Raw genomic sequence first — 20,270 nt, forward strand, 5'->3', positions numbered from 1 at the left:
CTTTCTTTCCTTTTTTTTTTTTTGGTGAGGCAATTGGAATTAAGTGACTTGCCCAGGGTCACACAGCTAGTAAGTGTTAAGTGTCTGAAGCTGGATTTGAACTCAGGTCCTCCTGAATCCAGGGCCAGTGCTCTATCCACTACACCACCTAGCTGCCCCAGCATTATTTTTCTAACATGCAAAATCTGAAATTACATTGTGTCAAGTAATTGATACTCTTACACTTGACTCACGTTGTCTTCTCCAATTGTAAGACAGTTTGGATAATCAATGTATAGTCCTAGGCCATTTGAAGTATGATGCCTTCATATACCATCCAATAAACCTCCTTTTAAAAGTATACAATATGGCTGGCAGCTCTCTACTCAGGGCAGAAGCTTTTTTTTTTCTTTTTGTGGGCAATGAGGCTTAAGTGACTTGCCCAGGGTCGCACAGCTAGCATGTCAAGTGTCTAAGGCTACATTTGAACTCAGGTCCTCCTGAATCCAGGGCCGGTGCTTTATCCACTGGGCCACCAAGCTGACACCCTGGGCAGAAGCTTTTAACGAAGTCCATGAACTAGTTTTTAAAAATAATTTGACTACTGTATTTCAATATATAAATGTATTAAAATATTAATATAGTCAAGACACTTCAATAGCTTTGTAATCATATGAATTTTATGTATTTAAAAACATTATTCTAAGAAGGGCTTGAAAGCCTTCAGCATATTGCCCATAGGATCCATGAAACAAAAAAGGTTAAGCAAGCCATGACAGTCACAATATGGCTCTGAGGGATATAATACTCAAGAGTAAACAGAAGGAAATCCATACACTAATCCAGATTACAAACTAAGTTTACACTTTAGTATAAAGTCCCAGGCAGTTCCCTAATGTTCAGATAGGTTAAGTATATGCCCAGAGTCACAGCTGGCAAAGGTCAGAGGCAGGATTTAGATTCAAATTTTCATGCCTATAAAAAAAGCACTCTATACTACCTCTATAGATATTAAATTTGAGGCAGTCTGCCACATTAAATGCATCTTTTTTCTCCATATCATTTGAACACCAAATAAGTGAAAAATATAACCCCTTTAAAAATTTTATTTTTCAAGTATTTGTCCAAGTTGTTTTTCTAAGGGAAAAGAGAAATAGAAACATGATTAGGATTTTACCTCTGCTTGTTTTTAAAGTAAATCCTTAAGAATTCTTAGATTTTTAAAAAGTATATATTCAACATATAAATACCATGCTCTTTCATGCTAAAAGAAAGCAGTTTCTACTCAATTTGCAGTTCTCTCCAGAACTGGTTTAGCTCAGGGGAAAACTGAAACCAAAGTCTCGTCTGATAGTTCTGCTAGAAAAACAAGCTCTCATGGCCCAACACAGACCTCTGATTTCTTTACTAATTTTTTTTTTACTAATTTTACTGATTTACTCCTTTACTAATTCCACTTAAGCAAATCTCTTGAAGCCACATTTAGAAACCTAGAATGATGGGATGTGTTTGGTTACATTAAAAAAAAAAAATCCACCTCCAGGCCTCTGGAGTCAGGGGAACCTGGAAGTCTTCTTCCTTTAGATCCCCCAAGGTGGCAAGGAATGATGTAGGTTGTAAGAATTCAAAGCTTAACTTCCTCCCTTTATTATGTGGAGAAGATGGTATCAATGTAGTAGAGTAGCAGAAGTACAAGCAAGGCAAAATGAGGGGGAAAGAAGCATGGATTTGTGTAATGCACCCCAGAAAAACTAAAAGTTGGCAATATTTCACAAACTCACTTTCTAAAATAATAAAAGAACATTGCAAACTTACCCTTTTAAAAAGAGATATAAACAAATACAAATAAGAGTGTTTATCATCTGTGAGACTTACCTCCACTTTTGCTCTCTGAGGGCATAATCCATCTATTTCATCAAAGAAGACGACACATGGTGCTGAATTTCTGGCACGCTGGAAAACCTGTCGCACAGCTGACTCACTCTGCCCAACATACTAAATATGTATGTTAAGGGGGAAAAAAAAGGAGATAGATCAAATTGATTGGGTTTAAAAAAAAACCAATACTACCAATATCCTACCAAGATGGCCACCTGAATGGGAGACAGGCTGCATAGTTCCTCCCCATCAACGCCAACAAAACTCTGAAACTTGCACTAGACCAAATAACAAACAAGAAATCTAAAGAGAAACTAGAATAGTTCATCTACCACAGAAGTGGAAGGAAAAAAAATCAACCAGAAGTCCACAGGAAAAAAAAAGATCTCCTACACACTCCCTACTCCTACCCCCACCTCCCAAGCCAATGCCAACATGACCACTGATTGGACATATGTAGCCAGGAAGGCTCTGTGTCTAGAGGAAGCGAGAGGACAAAGTATCCCTGAGAAAATCCCACTGTAGTCAGAAAGACCCATGGGGAATGGCCATAGTTAGTATGGTACCCAAGTACTTAGACCACAACAGCCAAGGCCCAGGTCCTCTGAAGTCCCTATCCCTCTATCCTGAGATACCAGAAATGGCCCTGAAGATATAGCACTTTGAACCATAAAGATCTAGGGAGAGGTGAACTCTGGAAGGTAAAGGTCACCACAGGAACCTAGGTTGTGGCTACCCACCCATAATGGTTATTTCATTTCTCAGGACAACAAAGTGACAAGGAAAATGGCTATTCTGCCCAGCAGGAAAAAAATTGAGAAAAAAAATTACTGACATCTTAGAATTAAGATATGCAGCTGTAACCTTGAATGTATAAAATCATAGGCACAATTCCATGGCCTGAGAATCTACAAGGAAAGGCAAAGCAAGAAAGAGAAGCTCTCTAGAAAAAAGTTCGACAATATCATCATGAATGTTCTTGATGAGAAAGCAAAGGGTGAAACATATAATGGAGCTAACAGCCCAGGGAGCCTTCTAATGAGCTCAGATTCTAATAGGGCATGTACAAGAAATGAAGGAGAAAAATGTAACTAGGGACAGATACCAGAGTGGCACAGACCTTCAAGAATGGCACCAAAAAGGGAGATGCCCAGAAGGTGCTAAAAGCTTGAAAAATGGAAAGGTCAACAAATGAATCTTTTTAGTTATATTCTAAGCAAGAACAAGATAGGAATGATTTCACTGGGAGACTTTGTAAAATTTTAATATAAGGCAGAGAGAACCAAATTATTCAATTCCATTTCCTCCATTAAAAAAAAAAAAAAGGGAAATCCACTAGACTAGAAAGGATAGAACAAGGTGATTAATAAGTAATTTGTGTCCATGGTAAAGAAAGGAGATGAGAGCCCCGAATAGCTCTGAGGTGGTTTTTTGGCTGTGGGGACCAATTTTTAATTGGGGAGTGCTAGCTAAGCAGCTCACCGCAATATTGGGGCAAGGAAGGAGACTGGCATCTTCCCTCGAAACAGAGCAGGATTTATTTAACAAGAACTTAAAAACAAAACACAAACAGGATCAGTAGGATCAAGGGAAAGGAAATAAAATGGGGAAAGGGAAATAATACCTGAAAAAATACCACCACCCAGGAATCAGCTGAAAATATGCAGCAGAATGCCTGTAGCTTTCCAGCTTCCACCTAGAATGCCCAATTCTCCTCCCCCAAACCTAGAAACTCCCCACACAGCCCCAACCAATAGGATGGCTGCTCTGACAGTCACATGACTGTCCTCACTAGGCTTCCAATCATTATAATTTTGCCAGGCCCATGTAGGTAGTGATGACGTGAGGTGCCAGCGCCATGGCAATGGCTACAACCAATGGGTAGAACACCATGCGGTTTGCGGAGCCCCAGGCCAGTGCGCGCCAAGGCATAAAAACCTCAAATAACAATGAATTCTTTACATGGCCCAGATGAAATATGTCATAGAGTTGAAAAATTTACAGTTAAGATCAATGTATTATTATTAAAGAACAGAAGTGTTATCACCTATTTTTGATCTAAGAAGAAAATTACTTCCTACCCTTTATCAGTATCCTTAAAATTATGAGTAATAATCTAATCCTTTCTAATAAATTCTACTGAATATTAAAAAAGTTCTAAAAAGAATTGAAAGCTATTAACCCTATTAAAGACTTCCTCAAATCTCTAAGAAAAATGCAAACAAAAACAACCTCTAAGATTTCAGCTCTGACCTAGTAAATTGGCAAAGATGGCAAAAGATGAAAACAGGAAGTATTGGAAGGGCTATGGAAAAACAGGTACAAAACACTGCTGACTGAACTATGCGCTAGTTCGAGCATTCTGGAAAGCAATTTGGAATAAAGTTTAAAAAAAGAGACCTAGAGATCCCAATGCTACCTCTCCAAGGAGGCAAAAAAACCCACAAGCAAACCCAGAAATCTCATAATATATGTTAAAATATTCACAGAAGCAATTTTTATGGTAGCAAACAATTGGAAACAGAGCAGGTGCCAATAGATTGAACAGCTAAACAAAATATGGCACATGAATGTAAAAATTGATCAATATAAAGTATTCAGAGAAGCATGAAAAATTTATATAAGCCAGTACAGAGTGAAGTAAGACAGGCAAATAATACACAAAATTAAATTAATGTAAGTGCAAAGAACAACAAAAGGAAAATTCTATGCAATTATGACCCTTGGAGAAAAGGTGAAAAAAAAGCATTTCCCTCTTTTTTTCAGACAATGGGTGTCAAAACTGTCTATCTTATCAGACTTGGCTGATGTACTGGTTATTTTACTAAAGTGTTGTTTTTCTCATTTTAATTTTTTTGTTACAAGAGATGGCACTCTTTGAAAAGGAAAGGGAAGGATAGATTTGAAAATGAAGGTAAGGTAAAAACAAAAGATATCAATAAAAATTAATAAATCCCTTTCAAATAAATTTAAGCCTACAAAATAGAAGCTAAATTACAGCTGATTGTCTACATATTATGACTGAATTGCTAAATCATGATTCACACATGGATTGCATTAATTTAAAAAGCATTTCAAATGCATACAAGGTCATATAAGTATAGTCTTTTTTTTTTTTTTTAGTGAGGCAATTGGGGTTAAGTGACTTGCCCAGGGTCACACAGCTAGTGAGCGTTAAGTGTCTGAGGCCGAATTTGAACTCAGGTACTCCTGACTCCAGGGCTGGTGCTTTATCCATTGCGCCACCTAGCCGCCCCATAAGTATAGTCTTAATGGCATTTCTATGCAAGCCATCTTATTAAAGCAAGAGCCACATATGAAAGTGAACTGTTTTGGGTTTTTTCCCCTTTCAAAGTTTTCACATACCCTACTACCCACAGGTAATTTCCCCAAATTTCTCAATGGCATTAAAACTTGAATCAGTCTTTCTCTTCATCACATCTCTTGTCATAGTCCTAATCACATTAATACTTCTATCAAGTGGGGACCAATTTTTAATTGGGGAGTGTTAGCTAAGCAGCTCAATGCAATATTGGGGCAAGGAAGGAGATTGGCAGCTTCCCTCGAAACAGAGCAGGATTTATTTAAAAAGAATGAACTTAAAAAAACAAAAACAAAACACAAACAGGATCAGTAGGATCAAGGGAAAGGAAATAAAATGGGGAAAGGGAAATTATACAACCTGAATAACACAACCGCCCAGCTGAGAATACACAGCAGTGTTCTGTCGCCTTCCAGCTAAAATGGCTAATCTCCTCCCCTTCTTCCCAGAAGACCCTAGACAGCCCCCAGCCAAATGGCTGGCAGCTCAGACAGTCACATGACTGCCCTCACTAGGCTTCCAATCATTATAATTTTGCCAGGCCCATGTAGGCATCGACGAGTGGTGATGACATGAGGTGCCAGCGCCATGGCAATAGCTACAACTGGTGGGTGGAGCACCATGCCATTTGCAGAGCCCCAGAGGCCAGTGTGTGCGCTGAGGTTTTTTTTAAAATTCTAGTCAAAAGATGGGGTCATAAAAAACTCAAATAACAATTAATTCTTTACAATCACTAACCACAAATTCCTCAACCTCCTAAACTTTACCCACCCACAGAGTTACATCTGAGTTAGATTTCACATCTTAAAAGAACCATACCACTTCTAAAATTCTTAAGTTTTAAATTTCAACTGTTCTTCAGTGGGCAAGTGGTAAAAGAATATAAAGTTCTCAAAAGAATTAAAAAATGTAAATGATTACATATGAAAACAAGCTCAAAATCATTAATAAGAGAAATACAAATTGGTAAATTGATAAATTAATAAACTTTTAGAGATAACAGAGAACTGAAACTGAATGAATAACAGCACACACTAAAGAATTTGTTGAACAATTGAGAAAAAAAAATTTTAAAGGCATATGAACATAATGGATTATTATGTAGTAAGAAATAAAAAATGAGAATTGTTTTTGAGATATTTAGATACGTTATACTATTATAGATTTTAAATTGTATGTATCACATTATATAGAATATATTATATACGTGCTGTATATATATTTATACTAGTAATTAGAATTACTTTTCCTTTTCCTAAGGTAGTAATTAAAGACATCTCAATCAATGGCAAATGCCACCATTACTCACCATATTTAACAATTCAGGGCCCTTCACAGAAATGAAATTCAGTCCACATTCATTTGCAACAGCCTATTAAAATCAAAGTGAAACAAATAAGCTCAGTATTAATTACTGCATGGCAATTTTTTTGGTGGCCCTTATTTTTCCCAACTCTTCTTATAGTTGTGTTTATCTCCCCCTTTCTCAGGAATCTCAGTAAATTACAGTGAGTGAACAGGAAGAAATGGACCAGAACAAAATCAAAGGAAGACAGTAATAAAATGTTAACCTAAACAGCCTATGAACTATATTTAAATAACACAAATTATAGGCAAAACAACAAATATATTACTGGTTTCATTTCACAAGTTGGATGTGGCCCTTGCCAAACATTCTAGTGAAGTCTATTGTGTTAATATTTTTTTTCAAGAGGTAACAAATACTTCCTTCTTAAAAGTTTTTTCTTTTTAGGGTGGTAGTTTTGCATTTTAAATGCCTACATTTCTTTGGGGGAAAAAAAAGAGAATGAAAACCATGGAAATGACAGCATATGTTAAAACATAATTTTGACATAGGTTTTAAAAAAAGTTGAACAAGATAAAGAGTTGAAAGAAACAGAATAAGCCAGGAACCAAATACAAATACAAAAATGAATGTTGTTGAATAGAATGAATCAGAACTTTGGCACAATAACTTCCTTTAAATCTATCTCATCATTAAAGAGCTATACCTCCAAACAATACAAGGCAATTGGAGAATCGTGTAAAGCAACGAAAGGAAAGACGTCTCAATGAGCAAGTTATATAACCTCTCTGGGACTCAGTTTCCTTATTTATATAATGAGGACTAGATAATCTCCAAGGTCCTTTTCATATCTAAAAATCTATGATCACATATTTCTTGCTGCATTTTGGCTTTTTCAACTAACCAGGCTTGGGAGCAGTGAAATTTAAAGATTTTATTTTATTCCTAACTCTCATTCTGAGTTGGAGTGGGGGTGATAGTAGAGTCTTTAAAGCCATTACATCATAACCTCTGACAAGTCCAACCAGTTTGGAAAGATTTCACTGCTTCCTGTGCTGGATGATGGACTGTGTGTTGTTTGAAGGTAAGCCTATAAACTCAGAGTTTTATGGAGTTACATCAGTAGATGGGTTAGGAACAATAAATTTTCTTGGGCCACAGCAACTCATGAAAATCATTTACAAAGGCAGAGAAAGTTTGTGATCTGAATAGGGGAATAGAATATAAACAATAAATAATAAAAATAATAGACAACAATAAACAACAATAATAAAAACTTTGAAATATTAAAATAATACTTATTTCAGCTAGTGACTGGAATGTGGCATGCTATATTATAAGTGAGTTTTGTAGGCAACTAAGTTTTATTATATCTATTTCTGAAACCTTTCTAAAATAAAAAAAAACACTCCTGTGCCTTCTTAAACTATATATATATATATGGGGAATGTAAACATATGATATCATTGCTGTATGGAAACAGCACCCCATCCCCCTCCATTGACACAGATTGGCATGTGTTCTAAAATTAACAGTCTTTTACAATTGCCTGAGGCACAAGTCACCTGTCCATCAAAATCATCCTTGCAAATATTAACTACAGCACAATATCTTGAAAAGTTACTGAATAATGCAGAGCTGTTTTTACTCATGTAGTAGCCTGAGAATACTTTAATTGCTGTCTCTGTTCCATTTAAAATAACCTCAAGGGGGGGATAGGTGGCATAGTGGATAAAGCACCAGCCCTGGATTCAGGAGTACCTGAGTTCAAATCCGGCCTCAGACACTTAACACTTACTAGCTGTGTGACCCTAGGCAAGTCACTTAACCACAACTGCCTCACTTAAAAAAAATAACCTCAAAATGCATAAATTATCTGAGGATCAATCTCCCACAGAACACACACAAAACACTTACATAGATTCAATTACAAAGCATTCCTTAAAGAATTAAAGAACAACCTAATGACTAGAGGAATATTCAGTGATCATGGGTGCCAATATAATAAAAATTATAATACTAACACAATTAACATACTTTTAATGCTGTATCTGTTAAGTTATCAAGAAGACACTTTACAAATAATGCTGTATCTGTCAAATTATCAAGAGGACACTTTACAAAGCTTAACAAAATAATAACAAAATTCACTTGGAAAAATAAAAGATCTGGAACATGAAGAGAAATAATGAAAGGGGAATAGCACTTTCAGAACTCAAGCTATATTATAAAGCAGCAGTCATCTGTTTTGAGAGAAAGAGATCGAAAGAACATACTAGACAAGGGAATAGTCCAGCAGAAATTAGGTTTACACCAACATCTTATACCACACTCCATAATAGAGTCTCAATGGATAAGTGACACCTTAATGAAAAGATCATACTATAAAAAAATTATAGGACAAAAAAAGCAGATCATGTACCTTTTGAAGTTATGGGTAAGAAAAGTATTCTTAATCAAGCGATATAGAAGCAATTACAAAAGATAAAATAGATAACCCTGATTACTTGAAACTGAAAATCTTCTGCACCAGACATTAATGCATCTAGACCAATAGATTCTCCAATACATAAATGATTAAAAGATATAAAAAGATCTGCAAAATACTGACAAATGAAAAATGCTCCAAATGACTAAAGAGAAATGAAAATCAAAATAACCCTGAGGTTTCACCTCACATCCTGCAAATTGGCAAAAATGGCAAAAAATGGCAAGTGTCAATGGCAGAGGGGTTGTAGAAGAATAGGTACACTAGCATGTTCTTGGTGGAGCTGTAAAATGGTACGACCACCATTTTGGAAAGCAATCTGAAACTATGCAAATAAAGTCCATTATCCTTTGAATCTGAGATTCTATTGCCCCATTTATACCCCAAGGAAGCCATCAATAAGAAAAAGTCTCTAAATATTTCCAGATATTTATAGCAGCACTTTTTGAGATAGTCAAGAATTAGAAACAAAGTAGCTGCCCATCAAGTAGAGAATGGCTAAACAAATTGTGGCATATGTATGTAATGGAATGTTACTGTGCTGTAAGAAATGATGTATGTGATGAATACAGTGAAGCATGGAAAGATCTACATGATGCAGGGTGCAGTAAGCAGAGCCAAAAAAACAATATACAATGTAATTACAACAATGCAGATGGAAAGAACACACCAAAAAATTAAAGTAAATGTAACAGAGTTGTAAAGATCAAATAGAACTCAAATGAAGATGCATGAGAAGACACTCCCAATTTACCCCTTCATGGAGATGGGAGGTCCACAGGTGTTACAGACTGCACATGATTTTGGACTTTCTCAATGTACTGATCAAGTGTGCTAACTTTTGTTTCCTCTCTAAAATAAGTACTATACATCATACAGATGGCTCTCAGAGAGGAGAAGGAATAAGGATACATGAGATACTAAGGTGATGCAAAAACACCAATACAATTAAAAAAAATTGTTTCTATTTTCTCTACTACCTTTCCCCTGATGGCTAGCTGTCACTTATGTCAGATACCAGTAGCCCAACCTATCTCACACTCCACTCCTTCAGCTGCTTCTAATAAGCTATTTATTCTAAGAAAACTGAAGAATCCTGAGACAAACCACATCAAGTCAACTTTAAGTTAGAAAGCTTTAACAGAGAATTCAAAGTGAACAAGTAGGAGCAGCTAGGTGGTGCAGTGGATAGAGCACCAGCCCTGGATTCAGGAGGACCTGAGTTCAAATCAGGCCTCAGACACTTAACACTTACTAGCTGTGTGACCCTGGGCAAGTCACTTAACCCCAATTGCCTCAAAAAAACCCAACCAAAATAAACCCAAAATGAATAAGTAACTCCATGCCTTTCCAAGGTGCAAAGAACATGGGCTTCATCAAAACTATTTTACTTAGCCACTTGAGGCTTTTTCCATTAGAATTTGAGCTTCCTTGAGATCTGGAATTGTTTTTTTCTTTTGTTTTGTAGTGCTCAGCATCATGCCTAGCACCATTGATGTTTAATCTATGCCTTCTGACTTATTTCTAAGCTTCAAACTGAGATTGCTGGAAATCTGGTGGGTGGATAAATAGTACCAGAAAAAAAAGTCCTGAAAGTGGAATAGCAGTGATAAGACAGTGGCTTTTAAGTGTCATGGTACCTAGTAAAAGTGCTATTAAGTTACAGTCAGTTTAATTTCTTTTACCCTGATGTTACATCTGAGAAAACCATATTTATGTTTACCACACTGGCACACTTGAATTTATCATACTGTGCGATAGAAACATACAAAACATATGCAGATGAATACCTACCTTTGCCAGGAGTGTCTTGCCACAGCCAGGTGGACCAGCAAGAAGGATGCCAGCTGGAGCCATTAATCCAAGAGCTTTAACCTGATCTGGATAACGCAATGGGGCCTAGAAACAACAACCCCAATATATTTTAATTAATAGTTTTTCATCATGTCCCCTAAATGGAACTAATGATTTACTGATATTCCCATCAAAAGGACAAAAGACATAGCTACTAAATGGGCTAGTGTACCATGTGCCTATAAGGCACTAGTATAAAAATGTTTGTCACAAAGATCTCAGAAATCACTCAGGTTTCTGGAAAAAGTACATTTTATACAAATCAGAATAGCAGAGGCCTGCCTGATATACTCTCCCTGAAATTTAAATTGATATCCATTTTTTATCCTCCTTTTTGGTATATTTTTAAAATAGATTTGATTTCAATTATTATTAAAGTTGATTTAAAAGAACAGAAATTTAACACAATTAAAAGTTGGAGTTAATTTAAAATTCATTTTTATCTTTAATTGTATTCAATTTCAGAAACACTGACTTAAGAATTTGGTCTCAGAATGAAACTTGATGTGTCTTTGGTTAAGTCACAGACACATAAAATCACAAACTAAAAATAAAATTAAGCACATACCACTCCTAGGGTGAGGGTGTTAATTTAGTTTGCTAGGACCCCTAAAATAAAAATATATAGTCAAGATAGCTATGTACACAACAGAATACAGTGGTAGGAATCTTCGCCCCTGTCTCACACGATTTAACATTAGACACACCTACCAATATTGCCAGGGTGAGCTCTTCTCGAATATTTTCCAGGGCTCCAATATCTGACCATGTCACATTAGGGACGGTGACAAAGCCTTCTCTCTTAGCAGAAGGCTGCACTTTGGACAAAGCAACAATGAAATCATTCATTTCTATGCAGAGCATTTGGAGCTGATCTTCTGGGATGGAGTTTTGGTCCTTTAGCAACTCTAGTAGCCTCAGTAATTCATTCTTAGAGATGGGAGGTATGGGGAAGGTAGAAAAAGGAGAGAGAATGAGATTATCATTTAGAGTTGACTGAAAAGATTAAACTGACATCATGAATTTGACTTGGTACCACTAAGGTAATAAACAATGCAATGAAATGGTCCTGCACTAATTTTTATATAATCAATCAATCAAATATTTAGTAAATGCCTACCGTATATACAGTGCCAGGAAGTGTACTGGCTGCTAGGGAGATACAAGTAAAATAAATGAAACAAAAGTTACATATTGACAAATGCACAGTCCTCAGGAAAATATTGCAATAATAATTTAATTGCTCCCCAACAGTAAAAGAAATATGATTTTCTCCAAATATATGGAGTTACTCTGAAGCTGTTTCATTCTTTTTCAACTTCACATAGGACAAAAGACACTCAAGGAAATACACTTATCATAACAGTATGTCAAGTAGACACAGAACTAGCTGCAGGAGTAAGTAAATAGTAAAAATGGGCTATCACAACAATAAATGAAATCTCCAATCCTGGAAAAATAGCATAGCAGGAGCTAAAAAAAATGTGCAGAAGGGTGAGATATGTAGTTAATTATTTAAATTAAATATTTAATTTAAAAGAATATGTATCTAAGAAATCATGTGGAAAAAGGAAAATTGCAGCAAATTTATATTTGTAAAAGGAAAAAGCATGTAAAATACATGATGTCCAGATTAAATGACAGAATACCAGATTAAATGACTTTAGGTTCTTTTCCCATCCACAGTTAAATGACAACTGAGTCAACTTTTCACACAAAAGCCTGATAGGTTCTGGTGAACATTATCCTCAGTATGTAGCTAAGTGTGTGGTGCCTACAAACCATAAGGTTCAGAGTCTAGTGGAGGAAGCAAGACTCAGCCTTAAGTAATACATAGGATTTGGATGGGTGAAGAGGAAAGAGAAAGACAGAAGAATGTGAGTGAAGAAAGGAAAGCAGGGCATGCTCATTGGGCAATGAGACCAGCCTGTCTCAGCAAAGGACAGAGCATAGGGTACAATGGGAATGTCAATGATTATCCTTTCAATTCTGTTTAAGCTTACATTTTGAAATATTAAGTTTCCTTAAATTTGGGACTATTTGGTGAGCACCGTATTTAAAAAAATAATTACTTTTGTTATAGATATCAGTTTGGGGTAAGCATATATTAATTTATTAATATAATATACCAATAAAGGATTGACCATGTGTCTCCCTAACTTCTTCATGGTCTCAGGCCACATGGTAGAGAAAGCAGGAAGAGAGCTTTAGCATGGAAGTTAGTATGAGCAGAAGAAAAGCACTCAAAGGCCCAGAAGACCTAGAAGTCAATGAGCAAGAGTCTCGAAACCCCAAAAGGCTCTAATGGTGTCTTCTGAGGATTTATATCCATTTTTGATAGAGGCAGGTAATGATACATTGACCAAAGCTAACTGGTTAGTATCATTCAATTCCATTGGTTGACATGACTTGAAGGTGGTACACATTAAAATGAACTGGACAGATGACATCAGGGAAAAGCATGCAAAAGACCCTTACTCAAGTGGTTTAAGGCAAAATCCATTATCTAGGTGTGTCTTGATCCCATCAGTCCTTCACTGAGCTAGAAAAAGAGTCTATCTCCATTTCTTTTGTTCCCTGGTGTTTGTCCCAGGTCAAGGAAAACTGGACTTTCTGGAGTGGGAGAGGAGAAAGGACTGAGAAACTGAACTCTGGGTCCCCCTAAGAAATCCATTATTCATATTTTCACAGCACTAGTTTTATTTTATTTTATTTTTTAGTGAGGCAATTGGGTTAAGTGACTTGCCCAGGGTCACACAGCTAGTAAGTGTTAAGTGTCTGAGGCCAGATTTGAACTCAGGTACTCCTGACTCCAGGGCCGGTGCTCTATCCACTGAGCCACCTAGCAGCCCCACACCACAGCACTAGTTTTAAAAACTGTAGAAAAGCTTTAAAAAATGTGCATATTACAAATGGTCAAGTAAAGGATTACAGAAGTACTAAACGAATCATATATTAATTTTGGAAAGGATTTTATCCTTTATAAAAAAAATACACCATGGGTTTCCTTAAAACAATTCTCCCCCAGTAGAAAAGGTGATTCTATTTATAAAAATTTCATTAAAAATGAACTTTTGTGGGGTGGCTAGGTGGCGCAGTGGATAAAGCACCGGCCCTGGATTCAGGAGTACCTGAGTTCAAATCTGGCCTCAGATACTTAACACATACTAGCTGTGTGACCCTGGGCAAGTCACTTAACCCCAATTGCCTCACTAAAAAAAAAAAATTAACTTTTGCAAATCGGAAGAGTTAGAGGGGACCTCAGAACCCATCTAGCCTAATTTGTACCTGAATTAGGATCCCTTCTACAATATCCCCAACAATTAATTGGTAACCTAATCTTTATTTGGTTAAGAATTCTAAGTTTATTTCCCTTAAAGGCTCAACTAAGGTACCACTTCTTCCATGTAGTCTTCCCTGATTCCCCCAACTCAAAGTTTTTCTCTCTAAAATTCACCTAGATTTCCAATTTTTTTTCTCCTCAAATCTGATCAGCTCTCTACCCCCACTGTACCAACCCTGTAGTAAATGAATGTGTATGGATCAACTAATCTATTGTATACTAAATGATTGTTGAACTGAATTACTTAAAACAGAGTTTGCTTGTAGTTCCCAACAAGAGCTCATCAGAAACAGGATGGTGCAGACTGGATTTGGAGTCAGAAGACCTTGGGTCAAATCCAAACTCTGCCACTTTACTACTTAACCTCCGGGGGCTTTCCTTGGTTATAAAATTAAGGCTTCATAATCTAGAAGGACGTGTCTAATTCATATCTAGATCCTATAACTGTTTTCAAAATTTTCATAAAGTATCATTCCTTTAAAAGGTTTTTGTTTGATAAATATTCTTCTGATATTGTGACTGACAACTTTCAGAACTATATTTGACTTCAAACTGGATCCAGAGCAAACTTTATACAGCTGCAAAGGTTTTAAGCAATTTGAGCATGTTCTTCAGTGGACTTTGATGGTTGATTTAAGGTAACATTCTCTCCCGTCATAGCCACAGCACCAATCTACTCAAAATAAATCGTAGATGAAGAAGTTTTTTAGACTTTCCTACAATTTTTAAGTAAACAACTGTCTGACTGCTTCATGCAACTATGCTAATTAATAGGGAGCCTCATAAGTATAAATTAGCTTGATTTAATTAAAATAAGGGGGGGGGTGTCAGCTAGGTGGTGAAGTAGATAAAGCACCAAGCCTGGATTCAGGAGGACCTGAGTTCAAATCTGGCCTCAGATACTTGACACTTACTAGCTGTATGACCCTGGGCAAGTCACTTAACCCTAAGTGCCCTGCAATAAATAAATGAATGAACGAAAGGCATAAGGAAGAAAGCGTGTAGCCATTTACAATACCTCTACAGGAAGGTCCTGTGATTTTGAACCATCTTCTGTGTCCATCAGCTCTACCAGGCTTCCCTCAGTTGTCACAGCTCCAGACGGACCATCTTTCTGCTTCAGCATATTCAGTTTTAATAGGACCCTGTCAACTGCACAGCAGACTGCTTCTTGACGAAGTGCCATTAGATCAGCACCAACATATCCTGGTGTAAGATGGGCTAAGTGACGAAAATCAAAAGCTTCAGGGAGCTTCATCTTTCTACACAAAGTCCGAAGAATTCTGTCATGGGGGAGAGGCAGGAGGTAAATATTATGGTATCCAGTTTATATATATATAAATTTAAATTAACTCTCAAGATACTAGAAGATTTAAAAAATTCATCCCACTTCAATCCAATCCAAATATTTAATGACCAATTATGATTCCAAAGCACTGTAGTAAGTTGACAAGATGATGCTTTTTCAAATACCCCCAACTTCTAAAGCGACCCTCCCTGTTTTGCATTTTTTCTATATATTAAGAGCTAAAATGGCATAGTGGATAGGGAGCCAGCCTCAAAGCCAGGAGGACTAGGGTTCAAAGTCCTGCCTCTGGCATATACTATAATCTTAGCCAAGTCTCTAGGCAACTAAGACTGTAAAGAAAAAAAGACTGTTGTAGAAAAGTACTGAGACCTGCATTGGTGTAGGGAGTTTCCTTATCTGGGAATTCTACTAATGAAATCACAGGTCTAGACCCTATTTCTATCTCTTTATATTTATTCTATATATACTTATATATTCATGTGTCTTCCCCATTAGAAAGCAACCTCCTGGTTAGGGATTGTTTCATTCATTCTTTTTTTTTTTTTTAGTGAGGCAATTGGGGTTAAGTGACTTGCCCAGGGTCACACAGCTAGTAAGTGTTAAGTGTCTGAGGCCGCATTTGAACTCAGGTCCTCCTGACTCCAGGGCCGGTGCTCTATCCACTGCGCCACCTAGCTGTCCCGCATTCATTCTTTATCTATTTAAAAAAAATTAATAGCATTTTTTTTCCAATTACGTGTAAGGAGTTTTCAACATTCATTTTTTTTTTTTTTAAGATTTTTGAGTTCCACATTTTTCTCCCTCCCTTCCTTCCCCCTATAGGTTATACAGTACAATCATGTTAAACATATTTCCACATTAGTCATGTCGTGAAAGAATCGGAACAAAAGGGAAAAACCATGAGAAAGAAAAAAACAACAAAGCAGTGAAAAAGGTATGCTTCAATCTACATTCAGACTCCATAGTTCTTTTCCTGGAAGTGGAAAACATTTTCCATCTTAAGTCTTTTGGAATTGTCTTTGATTATTGTATTGCTGAGAAAGAGATAATTCCAACATATTTGATAATCATACAATGTTGTTACTATATAGTATTCTCCTGGTTTTGCTCACTTCACTTGGCATCAGTTCATGTAAGTCTTTCCAGGTTTTTCTGAAATCTGTCTGCTCATCATTTCTTATAGAACAATAGTATTCCATGACATTCATATACCACAACTTGTTTGGCCATTCCTCAACTGATGGGCTCATTCTTTCTAAGTACAGAAAGACTCTACCCTGGGGAGTGTCTAACACATTACCTCACACCAGTGGATATGCACAATAAATGATTATCAATTGAGTGACAGAATAAATGAGTCGTTTGGATACTGGTGATGGGGACTTAAACTATTTAGACAACTTCTGGAACACTTTGTCAAAATTAGAGCCACTAATAATTTTCTGGCTTGCCTTAATGATAATTTCATCCTTGGAAAGGTAAATGAATGAATCAATGAATTAATGCATTTATTAAGTGGTTACTATGTTGTAAGTACTGTGTGCTAAATACAAGGGATAGAATGAGAAAAGGTAAGGATACCTTCTTATAAGGAGCTCACACTTTAATTGGGGGAAACACCACATAAAAAGATGGACAGGATAAATGGAAAAGTCTAGGCATCCTTAGGTTACAACAGTAGGTCAGGTAACAATGTTTGAAATCTTCACAGCATGGATAGAGCACCGGCCCTGGAGTCGGGAGTACCTGAGTTCAAATCCGGCCCCAGACACTTAACACTTACTAGCTGTGTGACCCTGGGCAAGTCACTTAAACTCAATTGCCTCACTAAAAAAAAAAAGAAAGAAAGAAAAAGAAAAGAAATCTTCACAACATAAAGGTAGGTCAGATGGAAAGATCAGGAAGGCTTTAAGAGGCATTGGGACAGATGGCAAAGCCTGGCTCATGGTCCACCATCTCACAGGAAGCAAATTGAGAATTGCCTCAGGAAGATTCTAAAGATCACCTGGCAAGGTAAGGTACTAGACAGCAAGGTCCTCTCTAGAGTTGAACTGCCAAGCACTCAAACTCTACTGCAGAGAGCACAACCCTGATATGTTGGCCACGCAGACTTAAATGCCAAATGCATGTTTACCTAAAAGGTTATTTTATGAAGAACTTGCACAAGGCAAGTGCTCACATAGAGGTCTGAAGAAGTGTACAAGAACACTCTCAAGGGCTCTCTGAAAAACTTCATTATCAATTGTGAGAGATAGAAGACATTGGCACAGGAACGCCCAGCATGGTGTGCCCTCAACAAAGAAGGTGCCTAACGCAATGAGCAAAGCAGAATCGCAGTAACACAAAGGAAACATGAAATAGGCAAATCTAGAGACATCTTCATCCCAAATGTTTTAGTGGACTCTTTGTGCCCTATTGGTGGTAGAGCCTTCCAAACCCATATTGGACTGATCAGCCATGGCTGAATAGCTATGCCTTGATCCCTACCTTTATTGTGATGTCATTGGTTCTCTTTGAGTACAAAGAACAAATAACCAGGATCACAGGAGCTAAAGCACAGTCCCTCACACCTACCCCAGTAAAAGGAAGGAGGAGCAAGAAAAAAGAAAGGCATATCCAGAGATCTCCTTTTGGGCTCTCCTATCTCCTTCTGTGCTTCTTTACTCAACCCTATTTTTTCTTCCCATTTGCTTGCCCCCCTCTATAATTCTCTTTATTTCTTTCTACTGCCATGCCCCCTCCCTCATTGCAATATATCATATGATGGGAACTTAACATATGAAACTCATTTATTCACAAAACATTTAAGAACCTATTGTAGGGGGCAGCTAGGTAGTGCAGTGGATAGAGCATGGGCCCTGGATTCAGGAGGACTTGAGTTCAAATCTGATCTCAGATATTTGACACTTACTAGCTGTGTGACCCTGGGCAAGTCACTTAACCCCAAATGCCTCACCAAAACAAACAAAAAAACCCCAAATCATTCTCCAATGGTCAAAGGATATGAACAATTTTCAGACAAAGAAATCATATAGTCATATAAAAATGCTCTAAATTACTGTTGATCAGAGAAATGCAAATTAAAATAACTCTAAGGTACCACCTCACGCCTATCAGATTGGGTAATATGACAGGAAAATGATAAATGTTGGAGGGGATGGTGGGGAAAATAGGACGCTAATCCACTGTTAATGAAGTCGTGAACAGATTGAACCATTCTGAAGAGAAATTTGGAACTTTGCTCAAAGGGCTATAAAACTGTGCATACATACCCTTTGATCCAGCCAAATACCACTGCTATGAAGACATCCTGAAAAAGACCTATTTGTACAAAAATATTTATAACATCTAAGAACTGAAAAACAAAGGAATGTCCGTCAATTGGAGAATGGCTAAACAAGTTGTGGTACATGACTGTAATGGGATATTATTGTGCTAGAAGAAATGATAAGTAGGATGATTTCAGAAAGGCCTGGAAAAATTTATGTGAACTGATGTACAGTGAAGTAAGCAGAACAAGGAGAAAGTTGTGCAGTGACAACAAAACTGACTGATGAAGAACTATGAATGACTTAACCATTCTCAGCAATACAAGGATCCAAGACAATCCCAAAAGAATAATGATGAAGCATAATATCCATTTTCAAAGAAAGAATTGATATTGATTGAACACAGACTGAAGCATGCTATTTTCTACTTTATTTCTTTCATCTTTTTTATTTTTCTTGTACAAAATCACTAATTTGGTAATGTTTTGAATAACTGTTCATGTATAACCTATATCTGAATGCTTGTTACCTCAGGGAAGGAAAAAGGGAGGAAAGAAAGGAGAGATAGAATTTGGAACTCACAACTTTAAATAAAAATGTTTATTAAAAAAAGGAAAAAGGGGGCAGCTAGGTGGCGCAGTGGATAAAGCACCGGCTCTGGAGTCAGGAGTACCTGAGTTCAAATCCAGCCTCAGACACTTGACACTTACTAGCTGTGTGACTCTGGGCAAGTCACTTAACCCCCATTGCCCCACAAAAAAACCAAAACCAAAACCAAAAAAGAAAAGGAAAAAGAAGGAAAGCAGGAAACTGGGGGGAATTTTACAGCTAGTTACTCTGAGAAAGTCTTCATTTCTCAAATATATAGAAAACTGAGTCAAATTTATAAGAATATGATTCATTCCTGAATTGATAAAGTTAAGGATATGAAGAGGCAGTTGTTAGAAGAATTCAAAGCTATCTAAAGTCATATGAAAAAATGCTCTAAATCACTAACAATCAGAGAAATGCAAATTAAAACCACTCTTAGGTACCACCTATCAGATTGGCTAATATAAAAGGAAAGGAAAATGATGTGTTAGAGGGGATGGGGGGAAAAATGGGACACTAATGCCTTGTTCACAGAGCTGTGAACTGATCCAACCATTCTGGAGATCAATTCTGAACTACACCCAAAGGGCAATCTAACTGTGCATACCCTTTAATCAAGCAATACCACTACCAGGTCTGTAGGCCAAAGAGATCTTAAAAGGGGGGAAAGGACCTACATGTAAAAAAAAAAATTATAGCAGCTCTTTTTCTGGTGGCAAATAATTGAAATTGAGGGGATGCCCATCAACTGGGGAATGGCTGAACAGGTTGTGGTAAACGATGGTAATGGAATACTACTGAGCTATAAAAAAATGACAAGTAGAAATATGAGAAATACAGTAACAACCTGATACAACAGTGGATTCTTCTCAGTTAGAAAAGCATGCCCACATAAGGAACAGCAAGGCAATATTGTCTACTAAATTACATC

The 20,270-nt window shown here is 36.9% G+C and overlaps 1 protein-coding gene across 4 annotated transcripts in view; it reads right to left on the reverse strand.

Moving 5' to 3' along the window:
- NVL (nuclear VCP like) overlaps positions 1 to 20,270 on the reverse strand; it is a 100,539-nt gene that overhangs the window by 36,476 nt on the left and 43,793 nt on the right. For all 4 annotated transcript variants that reach the window (XM_043963262.1, XM_043963261.1, XM_043963260.1 and 1 more), the window contains 5 exons: positions 15,189 to 15,453; positions 11,539 to 11,757; positions 10,768 to 10,872; positions 6,489 to 6,551; positions 1,855 to 1,974 (listed from right to left, as the gene is read on the reverse strand). In XM_043963262.1, coding sequence (XP_043819197.1) covers positions 1,855 to 1,974; positions 6,489 to 6,551; positions 10,768 to 10,872; positions 11,539 to 11,757; positions 15,189 to 15,453 — 772 coding nt within the window. The remainder of the gene's footprint in view (positions 1 to 1,854; positions 1,975 to 6,488; positions 6,552 to 10,767; positions 10,873 to 11,538; positions 11,758 to 15,188; positions 15,454 to 20,270) is intronic.

Source organism: Dromiciops gliroides, chromosome 4 (genome assembly GCF_019393635.1).
Source record: "Dromiciops gliroides isolate mDroGli1 chromosome 4, mDroGli1.pri, whole genome shotgun sequence".
In the NCBI taxonomy this organism is placed as follows: domain Eukaryota; kingdom Metazoa; phylum Chordata; class Mammalia; order Microbiotheria; family Microbiotheriidae; genus Dromiciops; species Dromiciops gliroides.